General features: G+C 39.4%; 1 protein-coding gene across 1 annotated transcript in view; it reads right to left on the bottom strand.

Moving 5' to 3' along the window:
- The window catches only part of map3k22 (mitogen-activated protein kinase kinase kinase 22), a 52,533-nt gene that overhangs the window by 25,548 nt on the left and 12,688 nt on the right, over window positions 1-14,297 (bottom strand). The window contains exons 2-4 of the mRNA XM_042510172.2: window positions 10,853-10,936; window positions 10,095-10,139; window positions 2,348-2,457 (exon numbers count right to left, since the gene is read on the bottom strand). Coding sequence (XP_042366106.2) covers window positions 2,348-2,457; window positions 10,095-10,139; window positions 10,853-10,922 — 225 coding nt within the window. The 5' untranslated portion in view covers window positions 10,923-10,936. The remainder of the gene's footprint in view (window positions 1-2,347; window positions 2,458-10,094; window positions 10,140-10,852; window positions 10,937-14,297) is intronic.

The following is a 14,297-nucleotide window of genomic DNA, read 5'->3' as shown; positions in this document are numbered from 1 at the left end:
AGCTGTTAAAAGTGCTCACTAAGATGAATTTTAACCAATTTGCGATCAAAATTTGATTTTGAGAATAAAGACATAATATAATGAGAATTGAGTTGCAGTTTGATAGGAATAAAACTGCACAGTTTTACAAAAGTCGTAAAATTACGTGATTAAACTCTGAAATTTACGAGAAAAAAGTCGCAGATAAAGGCTGGAAAGTCACATGACATGTCTTAAATGTCATGGTTTAAATGGCAAGTATCTTTTTTTTCTCATAAAGTAACTACTTTTTTTTCTTGAAATAGAATGACCTTGTTTCCAGAAATTATGAATTTATTTATTTGTATAACAAAATGTGACACTGTTTATATAAAAGATAATAACTTAATACAGTACTAGTTTAAAAAATAAAGAAGACAAATCTGGCTTTAATTTAAAATGTAAAAAAAAAGAGTAAGTATGTGAGTATAATGTACATGGTGTGTCAACATTAATATGTATTCCCACCTTGCCACATATTTCTCAGTACTGAGATTTTTTGTTGTCATGATAGATCAGTCAAGGCACAAGCTGGAATAAATACTCTAAATTGCTTTGTATGCACCTGCAGCAGAATACTGCAAAGTGTCAAATCTGCTTTCTTGAGTCAAGTCTAGAATTTCCATGCTAATAAACCTTAATGAACGCAGCACAGTGTCACATTAGCGTCTGTAAAATTCGAATTTGACTCAGAATAAGCTCCTTTCAATTGTATCCTCTCCACAACTACAGTGCAACCTTCACCTGACTTTGGCAGCCAGCAGCTGTCAGTCCAGCAAAAAAAAAAAAAAATCAAAAGGAACTGGAGCTGAGGTTTTGTATGAAAACCCAGAATGACAGTAAAGGTTGAAGGCACTGCTGCGCTCGTGGTGTGTGTGGTTAATAAAGTGTAATTGTGCAGAATGTGTGACAGCTTTAATGTGATACTCAAAAACCTACACTCACCCCCTGTAGGTTTGAACGAAGGCCGTAAAAAGTTTATAGTTTGCATGAAGAGCAGCAGCTGTGATCAGACTGAATCAACGTCCGTTAATGGTTTCCAGTGGTAGAGAGGTTTTACAGCAGAAACAGCTTCATCTCAAACTATTCAGACAAAATAAGCTACGTCTTCTCCTATTTTGTATACTAAGCACATTGGATCACATTCCAGTTATTCACCATTTTATCATAATATGACTAAGTAAGCTCACTGCATGCTGCAAACACTCCACAGATGATTGCAGTTCGGATGACTCTGTTTATTTTTTGTACTCTTTGGTTAGGTTGGGCAATATGAAGAAAATAAAATGTTGGGATATTTTTGTCAATATCGACATCGCAAAAATCATTGTAGGGTTGGCCGTTGGTGCTTTCACAAAATATTTGATAAATAATCATCAGTAATGTGGACTAAGTGAATTAGGGCAAGTAATAAAACAGCTTTACTTTGCTGTATTGCTGCCTTTAAAGGGACAGTCCCCCCCCCCAAATAAAAAACACATATTTTTCCTCTTACTTGTAGTGCTATTTATCTAAATTGTTTCGCTGTGATCTGCAGATATCACCCATAGAGATTTTTGCCCTCTCTCAAATATATTAGAACTAGTTGGCACTCGGCTTGTGGTGCTCAGAGAGCCAAAAAATTACATTTGAAAAACTCAACAGAAATGTCTCTTTCCAAAAATCATGACCTGGTCACTAAAGATAATTCACAGACCTTGTTATGCGCAGTTTAATGAAGGAACTATTTTCTTTCTGTCAAACTACACCCATCACTGGAATCCCCACACAGACAGAGACGTGCATCTACTCATGGACGACAGGCTGATGACAGCCCAAAAACATTAATGGCGTCCTCAGCTTTGCTGTAATAGTATCACCTTTTGTAAGGTGGTAAAAAAATTTCCTTCATAAAACTGCTCACAACAAGTTCTGCGTATTATATTGAGTAACTGGAGCATGATTCCTGGAAAAAGATACTGCTGTTGAGATCTTCAGATGTATCTCTTTTGGCACTTTGAGCATCAAATGCCGAACGCTATCGATTTTGGTGTGAACCGTCCCTTTAAAACCAGGAAAAAATATTAAAAAATATTATGATATCCAAAATCTAAGACAATATCTAGTCTCATGTCACTTTATTAAAATAATAACGATATGCCCTACTCTTTGAAACATGCAGAAGAGGTCTGAGAAGTTTTTGACACTACTTTTCAGCAGCAGAATCAAATGTTACTAACCATAAATCTTTTACAGACGCCCTTCAAACCTACTTGGAGATCTCAGAGGGTGATATATGCACTAAAAACATACTGACTGCAAATGAAGCACAACTGGATGCCATACATACCTGTCTGTAGAGTAAGGTTCTGTTCTTGGGCTTGTGGCTGTTGTGCTGGGTGTAGCAGCGGCCCAGGGCTGCCAGGTCCTTCATAATGGAGTTAAGCGCCTCCTCGTCATCTAAACAAGACATACACATTATTTAAGTTAAATCACTCTCACTCCTTTGAGGTTAAACAAAGGAAGTGGAACTTTTCAATGACCTATAGCTGTTTAAATCAATTTTCCACTGTGACATAAGCGACCCATGCGACCATGTCTTGTCAAGTACAGTGTCGCGGATTGAGTGATGATAGCCTAAGGAGGTTGTGTGTCATGTGCTATGCACTGGAGCTTGTGTCTGACAACGCAGTGAGGCAACACCTGGTTTGTTACTTCCTGTTCAAATGCCATCTGTGGACTTTCCACCGATGGAAAGAATCCAATGGTTTTTCCAACGAAATCAAAACATCATACTCTCTATGAAAGTGAGGGGTTTTCTTTGTATGAGCAATAATCTTATCTGATATTTGTTGCGATTTAGGGTGAGTAAAGGGGAAGAATTTGGATGCTGTGGATGAAGATAAGAATCCTGGTGGCTCTCAAACTCTGCAGTCTGCATACAAAAGTGGTGCAAGAGAAAAGGTGTTCAATAATGCAGCGTGTGTGTCTACGAGCGGCTGTCGCGGGGGCGATGTGGTCGCGAGCGTGTGGCCTGGAGCTCTGTTAATAAGCACTTTTTAGGATTTTAGATTTTAGGAACACAATTCTTCAGTTGATTTTTTTTCTCCTGTAATCAAGGAAAAATTGATCTTTTCTTTTGTCAAATGCTGATTAATTCAGAATCAAAGCGGCTGCTGGTTTCAAAATCAGAATCAGAAATACTTTATTGATTCCTGAGGGGGGAAACTGTGGTTTGTTACAGTCGCTCTGATGCCAAACTGAGAATTATAGAGAGTAGGTACAAGCACAGAGCATGTAAATAAAATAGAAAAACAGTTATAATGCAAACAATTAGCACTAGTACGTAAATATCTAAAAAATTATAAGTATGTGTAATGTGCTGAGTGTGTAAAATGTGTAAAAATATAAAGCAGAGATACAGTAATAATAAGGCACAATTGTCACGTGTGTTAATATTTAAAATTCTAAATATGCATAATGTTCTGAGTGTGTAAAAATTAAAAAACATTGTGCCTTATGGCGCAATACAATGTAAGAAAGATTCACATGACCTGACAGAGGAATTGCAGGCTAAACAAGAGCGAGTCAAATGTGTTTCAAGTTCTCTCCTCACAGGGGACAGGTCTATGGCGTTCATTAAACCCTTAAAAATTCATTTAGCAAAACCTGCATGTGCAAGAGAACGACGCTCAGCATCTAGCCGCTTCTCCATTTCTCACTTCTCATCTCCCACTTCACACTTTCTATCGCACACACTCGCACACTCTCGTGTCTAAAGGGGGCAATCATGCAGATGAGCATGTCAGACATTACCATATCAAGAGACTTTAATAGAACCAATTATCTGAGTGCGGTGATTACAATATAAAGAAGAGGTCGTTGACCCCAGCTCCTGCCTGCCTCTCAGATGAGCCCCGAGTGCATTCATTATGAAAACACACACACACACTCTTCGTTCACTGGGAAACCAGGCCAGGTGTGTGCCCTGCGATATAAACAGCACCTGCAGGAAAGACCACATTCTTTAAAGAAAAGGGATCTCTGTGTGTGTGTGTGTGTGTGTGTGTGTGTGTGTGTGTGTGACAAAGACCACTGGGAATGTCATTCACATACAAAGTCAGATAGTAGCGCGGGGAGCAGATGGGGTCCGAGATGCCATTTGATCTTGCTCCCAATGTACGGCTCTTGTAGCCAGCTGTTAACCGACCGAGGCCGGGTCCGTTAGGTTCACCCAGGGGTCAAAGCAAACGCACACAAACGCTTAACGATGAAACGACTTCAAATCAATGTTGCAATGTTACAGAAAGCAGATAAAGGACCTGTGCTGTACGTGAAATATGTGAATGACAGTAGAAGAAGGAAACAACCAGATCAAGAAAGGCTGTATCAGCAGAAGTATACTGAACTAAGCAAGGGTGTGTTTTATTATCATACGTTAAGACGTGAGTGTGTGTGCATGAGTGAATGTGTATATGTCACGCCAAACTTACATGACAAAAGAGATGTCTGTAAATCTACCGAAAAAGATTTTTGAGTGTCACAACCCCAATGAAATGATTTGTTGACTATCAGAATGTAATCCATTCGGTCAGATAACATTTGGAAAGTCTAGAAAAGCTGCACAAAGGAACAATTTTTAAGTTAACGCTGCACTAAACCTGAAGTAGCTGTCTCGACTGGTGGAAGTTTCTAGCGCACCTGCTCTAGTGACAATTTGTAATTTGTAATTTTATACCAAGAGTTAAACCATTTTGGCTTCATGCACCACAAAGCATCTCTAAAAGAATGAACAACTCTCTATCCAGGTCTCTTTATACATCCATGGTATCTGTCTGTCCGCAGCTAAAATATTGGACCAATCAGTCGAATATTTGGGTGCACATGTATGACTTTAAGCTCAGGGACCTCTCGTGGTTGCGATGATTCACAGCTGATGATAACCCGTGTTATTGTCTGTTTTATACCTTCATCGACTGCTGACCCTGCCGACAGGGGCCGCAAGTTTTCTGGCAATCGACCCGGCTAAAAGCTGTAGATTGTTTCTGTTTCTCTTGTCAGGCCAGCTTTAACTGTAACATGCCTGATGTAAGTCTCTTCCTGTATAAATAAATGAATCAAATGGAAATCATATGTCATGATCCACTAAAGTTAAGCACGATACATAGATGAATAAATCACCATTTTTGGTATCCTCGCCACCATATTTATAATGGAGCCAGAAAGGACATCTCCACAGGGCAACACGGTTTTGTTCTCTCCTCCACACGGGGTCATACCACAGCGGGAGGATTGAAGTGGAGCGCAGGCCTGCCTGATTTTGAAGATTTGCAGATTTTGTTGATTTAGTCATTTTTCCTTAATATTTCTGCCTCTACTATAAGCAAGTACGCAGGCTATAAAGTCAAATTGGTTTTTTTTTGTCTATTTTAATTGTGTTTGCTGTTATTTCCTTCTTGGTTATGCTGTAACCTACAGACAAATTAAATAATACTGTTAACAGTCCAGTTATGATGTGGATCAAAGATTTGGGGTTGTGTGTCAGTTATTAAAAATACATTCGTCCTCATGATTACATCATGTCCTCTGAAACACGCCACAACACGTCTGCTCTAAATACAAGAGTTACGTTTCAAGACAAATATGTTATTGCTTCCTTCAAAAGTTACATAATGTCACTTCAAATCCAGCATTACTGGGAAGTTCCTCCAAGAATAACCTTTATCAATATTCTCCTTAACGCTTGAAACAACTTTTTACTGTAAAGCTACTCCTACAAGTTTTTTTTCTGCAACTATAAACACCTCTGGCCCGGTCAGCAGGCTAACATAAACTGAGGTTGAACCACATCAGCAGAGAGGTGGACGTCATGTTTGACAATCTTAATATAGCAGCAGGAGTGAAGTGAGGAACAGCGGCACACTCCCTCCACTTACACAGAGGCTAAATAAGGCAGAGCGATAAGAAAAAGTTACACCCACAAAATCTAATTCCTCAGTGCAAACTGTAAAAACAGAGAGAGAGAGTGTGGCATTCTTAAAATCAATGGCAAATGACTTCAACGCTTTATTATGTAAAAGCACCAAACCGGAACTAAATGACTGAAAATTAAATATAATTAGAGACAATCAAGTAAGAACGTCCCTTATCAAATGCAGTGGCATGTTGTGATTGTATGCCTCATTAGCACATTCCTCTCTGCAGCAACAAGTTTAAAACTCCGTGTGTGGGCTGTTTGATTGTGATAAGTCCAGGTAATTGTGAGACAGGTGAGCCACTTATGTTGTCTTCCTCCCTGCATGCTTGTTTAAGAGATAACACAGATGAAACAATAGAGAAAGGAGTATAATCACACCTACGTATGTAAACAAACGGCATTCCTCCACAAAAAAAAAAAAAAAAAAAACTTGCACAATGTTCATTCATTGCAGAGTGGCTACATAGTGTATCAAACTCCCTGCTGGGACTCACAGAGGAGGACGGCTAGTTAAAATATAAGCTGTCAGGAGCGGCGGATGACTAACTGCTCGACCAGGCCTGTGCTCTCCGAACAGGAAGGAACTGAGTCACCGTCTCTGTTCTGAATACGGAGCAAGCTAACCACATTATTCCACATCAGGAAATTAATGGATTTTTGATTGAATCAGTTAAAGATGGACACGAGGGAATAGAGCATTTGTCCAAGCGGCCGCTCTGTGACCACACCGAGCATAAACAACACAATGCTATTGTTCTGCATATGCAAGAAAGTGTGCAATTGTATTTTGTTTTGCAGAGATGGGATTTTACTATAGATTAGGATATTAAACCCTTCAGATGCCTTTTGGAAGCTATTTGACCCACTAAAACAAGAGTAAATTGGTTTGATTTCTGTCAATAACATGGAGACAAAAAGCCATGACCAGGAAATGGCAAGAAATTTCCCACAAGCTGCAAGAAATAAGTAAAATGTGACAAGAAAGTTGCCTTAAAAGATAGGAAAATTTCACATAAATTACAATTAGAATAACCTTATATCTTAAATCATTTTTCAGATAAAAAAGAAATAAAATATGTTAAGTAATTTTTTTTCAGCACTTTGTAGGTCTTTGTAGGTATTTTCAGGTAATTTTAATTAACTTTTTTTGCTCATTTTTGGGCCACGTCTTGTTATGTTGCTCACTGCCTTCTTCACATGCTTTTGAAAGAAATTAAACAAATATGCTCAGATTTCAAGTGGTTAATGACTGCTTTCAAAATGAATTAAAAATATTTTATGGTGAATCTTTAGGAATTAAGTCAAAAACATGTCCAAAAATGTCTTCACTTGCTTTTTTTGGGCCCAAAAGCAAAAGATGCTCATTAAAAAAAAAACAGTCATTAATCATGCAAAATGTGCCTTTTTTTCCGTTTATCAAATCATCAATTACTCAACTAATAAAGAAAAAACGCCAAAAATCAAACCTAAATTAAAGTAACTTGACATGTTTTGTCATTTTGCATTTATGGTCTTTATTTCTCATTATCTTTGCCTCTCTCTCTGTCTGGTGGCAAATGTTGTTTCAGTGCTGCCTCTGCAGGCTCAGAGCTCCAGACTACCCCGAGCACTGGCAGTCAAGGATACAAAACAAACAGCGGAGGCCTGTGTATCAGTGTGTGTGTTTGAGTGTGTCTTTATGTGTGTTAGAGGCCTGTGCTGCGACCTATGGATAATAGCAGAGAGGAGAGAGTGGGAGGGCCTGTTGGCAAAGGTGGGGGGCAGCGAGAGTGTGAGAATTGCGTGGTGGCGTACAGAGCGAGCAGTGATGGCTGCCTATAAATGAATTTATTACATCACTGAGGCCTGGTCCACAGCCGCTGCCAGGCCGAGGCCAGCCAAGGCTAACCACCAGCACAGTGGAAAGCAACCAGCTCACACATCACTGCCAGGAGCAGCCCCACAAACCAACTACAGGAACTTGAGGGAACCTTACATGACTGAAAATGGCTGAGTTTTTTTCTGGTATGTGGATAAGTTTGGGTACCTTCAATTCATTTCCTGTGCTTCTGCTTGTGTCTTGGGTGAAATGTGACTAGCATAAGAAAAGGGGGAATTCCAGGAAGCTAAGCAGAGCGAGCAACATTACACAATGGAGGCTGATTGCTGGGCATTGCATCATCACTCTGCATCTTTCTTCTTTTTCCCAGGCTAAAGCTGAGAACTGTGAAAGTGGCAGTGGATGAAATGAAGCTGAAACTCCAGTCCAAAATAGTTAACATAAAGTGAGTTATTTTCCCGTAGCTGTCTCCGAAACCAGAACAGCTAAAAGAGCTCAGAGTTGAGGACACAGTCACAAGCTACAGCCCCGGGAGTGTTAAAAGAATAACACTGGCTTTAAGAGGCTAGTTCTGCAACTTGCAAGCTCACAAAGTGTGTGTAAGGGCAAGCGAGGCAGCGTCTGTGTGTGTGAGGCAAGCTGCCTGAATGAAGACATTGAGGGGATTTCCTGGTGCCGAGAGACACATCATGGCAAAGGCATCCGGCTGGATTAGCAGCTGGAGCCAAACGTGTCCTCACTCTGCAGCAGCAGCAACACGGGCCGAGCTCTGACGCACAACACACACACACAGACAGCAACAGAAACACACACCAGCTATAATAAGCAAGGCACACTCGTTTCTACGCACCTTGCTGTTTGTCGAAACTGCGATACACCTAATTTGCCACCTAATGGGTGTAACGTTTAAACCCCTGAAGTTAATCTTTCCCTAAGAATAATGACTCTGATGTAATGCATGGTACTGTGGGTGTGTTGCACAATTAATGTTTGTACAAGGTCTCTACCGAAAGTCTTTTGATTGGAGAATGTCTGCAAACATTTCCATATAATAGCTAAAGGCTGCGACATTTAATACATATTTTCTTCTCTTTGCCTTCACTACACTGTAATGTGAATGTAATGAGCTCTTAAAAAGGGCGTATGTAAACTGAATTCATGTTAAAGAAATAGTTTCACATTTTGGGAATGATGCCTTTTTTACACTATTCTAATGTTTGGAAATGAAATATGAAGCCAAAGCCAGGAGGCAATTGGCTTAGCTTAGCAAAAAGACTAAGGGAAACAATTAGCCTGGCTTTATCCAAAGTCCAAAAATACTCAACACCTCTGAAGCTCATTAATAAACCAGGTCACACCAGAAAAGATCTACTCGTTCTCACAAAACAAGCAGTATTAGAGGTTTTGGGACTAACCTGCTCCTGTAGATATCAGCTAACAGAGAGATATCATGCTTGTCAGTCATGGCTCCTGAGCTTCTTTCTTTGGGCTATTTTGTACATGATTTTATTCAATAAAAAGTAATTGAATAAAGGGGGAAAAGCTGTCAAGCTAGCTAGCTTGCTAACTGTCATTTACGACTCGTTTCCACAGAGTATGCCCCTAGTGTTCAATGCAAGAAAATGCTTTTTGTTTGCAGAAATTGCGAACTTTTGAGTGGTTTTGTGGAAAATGCACATGCAGCACCTTAGAGACAGAAACAGGATAAATAATGCATGGCGACAAAAAGATCAGGAGGTTGGCCCGTCAGGTGTGTCAATTTTGTAAAGGGACATATGATGCATATGTGTTACACAGCCTGCATGTTACCTGTTTTAGCTAGCTAAAAATGCTGTTGAGCCTTTCACTTGGTTCAAATGTAGAAATATGTATTACATTCATCAACTGTCAGCTAATTTGTTTTTATGCTAACCTCTTGTGAAACAGTGACGTCGTACGATCTGTTCAAAAATCTGCCACAAAAGTTCATTTTTCCCAGTGTACTAAAGGCAAATTCTCAACCGAAAAACACAAAAAACAGTCGACTTGCATGTCTACACAGAGCCATTAGGAAATGAGGAATTAGTGTATTTTTTAACTTTGGACAGAGCCAGTTAGCTTCTTTCCCCTGCTGCTAGCCTTTATGCTAAGCTAAGCTAAGCTTAGCTAGCTCCTAAACACACAAACAAGAGAGTGCCAACAATCCTCTTGTTTAATGTTTTGCAAGAAAGAGAATAACCAAATCTGTCATAAATGTAAAAGTGTAAAATGTCAAACAATATCTCCAATGCTGACTATTTATCTGAGACAGTTAGGGTTTACCTTGTGAGTTTCTGTGCTGTCCGGGTCCATTTTGGAGACCGTCATCTGTGGAAACAAAGGCAACACGGTTTTAGATCACAATGGACAGAGGATAAAAATAAATAAAAGCTTTATTACAATTATGCTGCATCCAAAGTGCATTGTTTTTGGGTTTTAATTGTAAGAATAGACAGCAAATAATTCAGTGCTTTGAGGTTTGTTCAGTTAGCTACAGGTTAAGACTGCAGCTCCTGCAGGCCTACAGGTCCTGGGCTCATGCAAATACACCAGCGGAGAGTCTATTGTTTAAGTTTTGCTGTGCCCAAAAACTGTGTGTGCATGTGTGTGTGTGTGTGTGTGTGTGTGTGTGTGTGTGTGTGTGTGTGGGTGAATTGTTTTGCATAGATGTAGGAGTGCATATGTGTGTTCACACGGTTGGCAGGTGCGAATATAAATAAACATGCAACAAGGGTATACTTTGAATTTTCGAGGGAGATATGTAGGCAACTAGAATGTGCAAAGTCAAGCATCTATATTTGTATACAGAAACAAAATCTGGAAAACAACATTGTTATTAACAACAATGCAAAAATCCCTAAACAAGTGTGCATAAAGCTGGCCATCTGGAGCTGTTAACAGCCTCACCACACTCTCGCACATGTGTTATGTTGTACTGCACTGTTCCTGCCAGAGGATGTGAGAGCGGTGAGTATGTTTGTGTGTTTCTCACATGCACGTTTCTCTATGTATATCACAACCTCCTTTCGAACACTACTCACCCATGTTTACTGTCATCATCAGGAAGTGGCCCTGTTGAACTCGAGCACAGAGCTCAACTTCTCCCTGCATGCGAAGATTTCATCCTGATAGCAAAGAAACGAAAACAACACAGTTTCAACATCCAAGAACTGTGGTACTTTCTTTCGGCTTGGCGCACATAATATTTCTGTGATTGCACAAAAACAATGACAAAACAGGACGCAGGTGGTAGTTTCAACACAAAGCATTTTTTCCAATATCTGTGTCACCGCTTGTGTTATTTATTTAATCTTTATTCAACCAGGACTGTCTCTTGAGATTGACATATCCTTTTTTAAAAACTCTTGGCAAACAAATAAAAACATGACAGCTAAGAGCTGCACTTGAATCTGGTAACTTGTTCCATCTAAAACCCGTGAAAGCCCTGATGTCTCTTTATTGCCACTCTGAGAAACAGCAGCAGCAGCGGAGGAATTCCTCAGTGTTTCATGATGGAGGAGCCTCGTGCCCTTGAGATCCCTCGGTGCAGCAGCGAAGGCAGGCGTGGGTGTTTGCCTAACTGCCTGCCTCAGGTAAAGACCACGAGCACTTAAAAGACAAAGCCAGCGCCCTCTTTATGCATCGAGTTGGTGAGCGCAGAGCAGAAAAGCGCTTGTCACATCCCATAATGGAGTGTTATAGAAAAGAGTCTTTTAGCTCTGACAGTCATTTTTTTTTTGCTTCATCTGATGATAGAAATTAAAAATATATAGCAAACCACTTTCCACTTTACTTTGTTTATGCACCAAACCATTATTTCATACAGCAGGCCAGTGAAATGTTGTCTTTTCTTAAATATGATGATCACATCCTGTTAAAGGCTACATGCGGATATTTCACTCGCTTTCTCTCTCTCACACATACACACACACACATTGGGAAACATTTGTTTCTTCTTTGAATGCAAGCTTAGAAAAAAAGAGGAACAGGAATTAGAGAAGCAGCTGCAGCAGTACAGTATGTTGTGATATTAAAATGTGTGCAGTGGTTATGAACTGGTCTTTTTCACATCAATCACAGGGATGTGAGTGCTGACCAACGGAAAACTGCAGGTTTCACAAAACCAAATAAGGTGTTTCTGTGCTACGCAGAGCTAAATGTAAAACTTATTTAAAGCTATCCTTTATTTATTCATACTGTGGACATTTCTAAGATAATGATAAAGGCTCAAATGTAGCCAGTAGTGCATGCATAGAAAAATTAACAGAATAGGAAGTTGTATAGCAATATTTATTCAATGTTTGCTAAATTTGGCTAAAATAAGACACCATAATCTATAGTCACACCAGACTAATGTTGTCACATATCTGACATAGACATTGAAGGCATAAAATTCAAAATTCTAATTAAAGGTCCCATATTGTGGTTATTTTCAGGTTCATAGTTTTAGTATTTAGTTTTTAGTATTTTATGTTTCTACTAGCATGTCACTAAAACATCACATGCTTTAATGTTCAAAAAACACATTATTTTTCTCATACTTTTTGTCTAAGTACACCTGTTCACCCTCCATCTCAAACAGCCCAGTTTGCCCTGACTGATCTGTATTTCCAGGTCTTTCACATCTGCACTCTCTTTGCAGCATCATCACAGCCAGGGAATCACTGTAACGGCACTGACGTGGCAGTTTCTACCTTTCTGTAACATAGTTGCAACACTGCAACTTCACAGAAGCCCTGAAGGCTCGCTTAAAGACACTATTTCTAAATACAGACTGTGTGCATTTCTCTGTAGACTGAGCGTTTTGATACTTTCCCTGTATTTGTGTAGCACCTATATCTTCTTTATCATAAAAAAGATATGGAAGAGATCAGCAGAATGACTGCAGCAAACATTACGAATAAGAGAGTAAGAAAGCGCTGCTGGTATTAATGCGTCTATACTGATTAATATTAGTACTAAATCTGCTTCAAATATTCAGAATTACAATGTATCGATAATAGGGGTGTAACGATACATCGATTTGAATTGATCCATTCAATAATCGATGATCCGGTATTATAAGTGCAAAGTGAAACATCCATGCATATTGTTATTTTTTTAAGATAAGCCCTAAAATTCCCATGGCATGTCTGTGTCACTAATTCTGTCTAAATGCAACTCCTTCCTTAACATTCACAGTGTAAAGTCAAGCAGATAATAGCAAGCAGCAAAGAAAAAGACAAAGAGGATATTTACTGATATGTTACTGATGAATTGTATTGAAATCCTATTGTGGCAGATTTTTTGATATCCATAAATACTGTGTTTTTATCTGAAGAATGGGGATATTGCATCATGATGAAACTTGTGATTTACAACCTTAATCGATAAATCAACATTTTTGACACAAATATATTACACCAAAGTCAGTTTGTATCAGCAAAACCACTAACTGCATTGAATGAGCTGAGCTTGCTTTCCTGCTTATGAATTCAGCTGGTCATATAGGTGGAACAATCTTCCTACATAATGTTCTTTTAAATTGCAAAGGGGGAAAAACTGAGAAATCTATTTGCATCTGAACTCATAAAAGCAGAAGTACAGGAGAAGCAACAACAGGACATGGGAGACATTTATAGAAAAAAAAAGGGTTAAGATGGTGTGATGGCTGAGTGATCTGAGAGATCGGTGCTGCACAGACAACACAGAATTACTGCTATCAGTAGCTACAGTCTCACAGTCTGAGAGTGTTTCAGCCTCGCTGCAGAGCCAACAGTTACCAGCACTGCAGTTTGCCTAAAAAAATGCATCAGTTCTGCTGCTGTGACAGATTTTTTGATTAATTTTTGCAGTAAACTAAACACACGATCACATGATTAATGGCTGATCCCCATTCAAAGGCAGCTCAGTGCGAAGAGGAGATAATATACTCAGTTGTTCTTCCATACAAAACTTGCAGGGGGGACATAAAGAAAATATAATAGAGGAAAATGTATACTAGAAAGAAAAAAAAGTGGTAATAAAGGAGTGCAGATATGAAAACTTGTATAGCAGATTTAGTTCGTGGGAGTCTGAGCAACATACATCTTTGGAAAAAGACTAAAGAGCCTCTAGAGAGATTAAAAGCAACATTCCCCAGATATTTTCTGTCTTATTCTTGAAGCATCATTTAAGTGTTGCTTTGCTATCTCCAGTGTCCATGTTGCATGTGTGCTTGTGCTTTTTAAAGCCTGCACCACTTGTGTACAGTTGGTGTCTTTTACCCCAAACACACAGCACAGACAAACGCTCCAGCTCGTCTGCAGAGACACAAACACTTTCTCTTTGTGTCGGCCAGAAAACTTTTCATAAAAGCAATAAAGGCAGCCACTGGAGCAATTTACAGCCTGAGGGGCCGAGTCACAGGGTGCTGGTGGAGTTTGAACATGGGAACATGCAGTTGTACCGCTGTCAGTGGCACAAATCACAAGAGCTGATGGATAGGAGAGCTAAAACTTTAAAGCC

This window comes from Plectropomus leopardus, chromosome 21 (genome assembly GCF_026936395.1).
Source record: "Plectropomus leopardus strain MGB_pleo_1.0 chromosome 21, ASM2693639v1, whole genome shotgun sequence".
Lineage (NCBI taxonomy): Eukaryota > Metazoa > Chordata > Actinopteri > Perciformes > Serranidae > Plectropomus > Plectropomus leopardus.
This window is presented reverse-complemented; position numbering and strand designations above follow the sequence as displayed.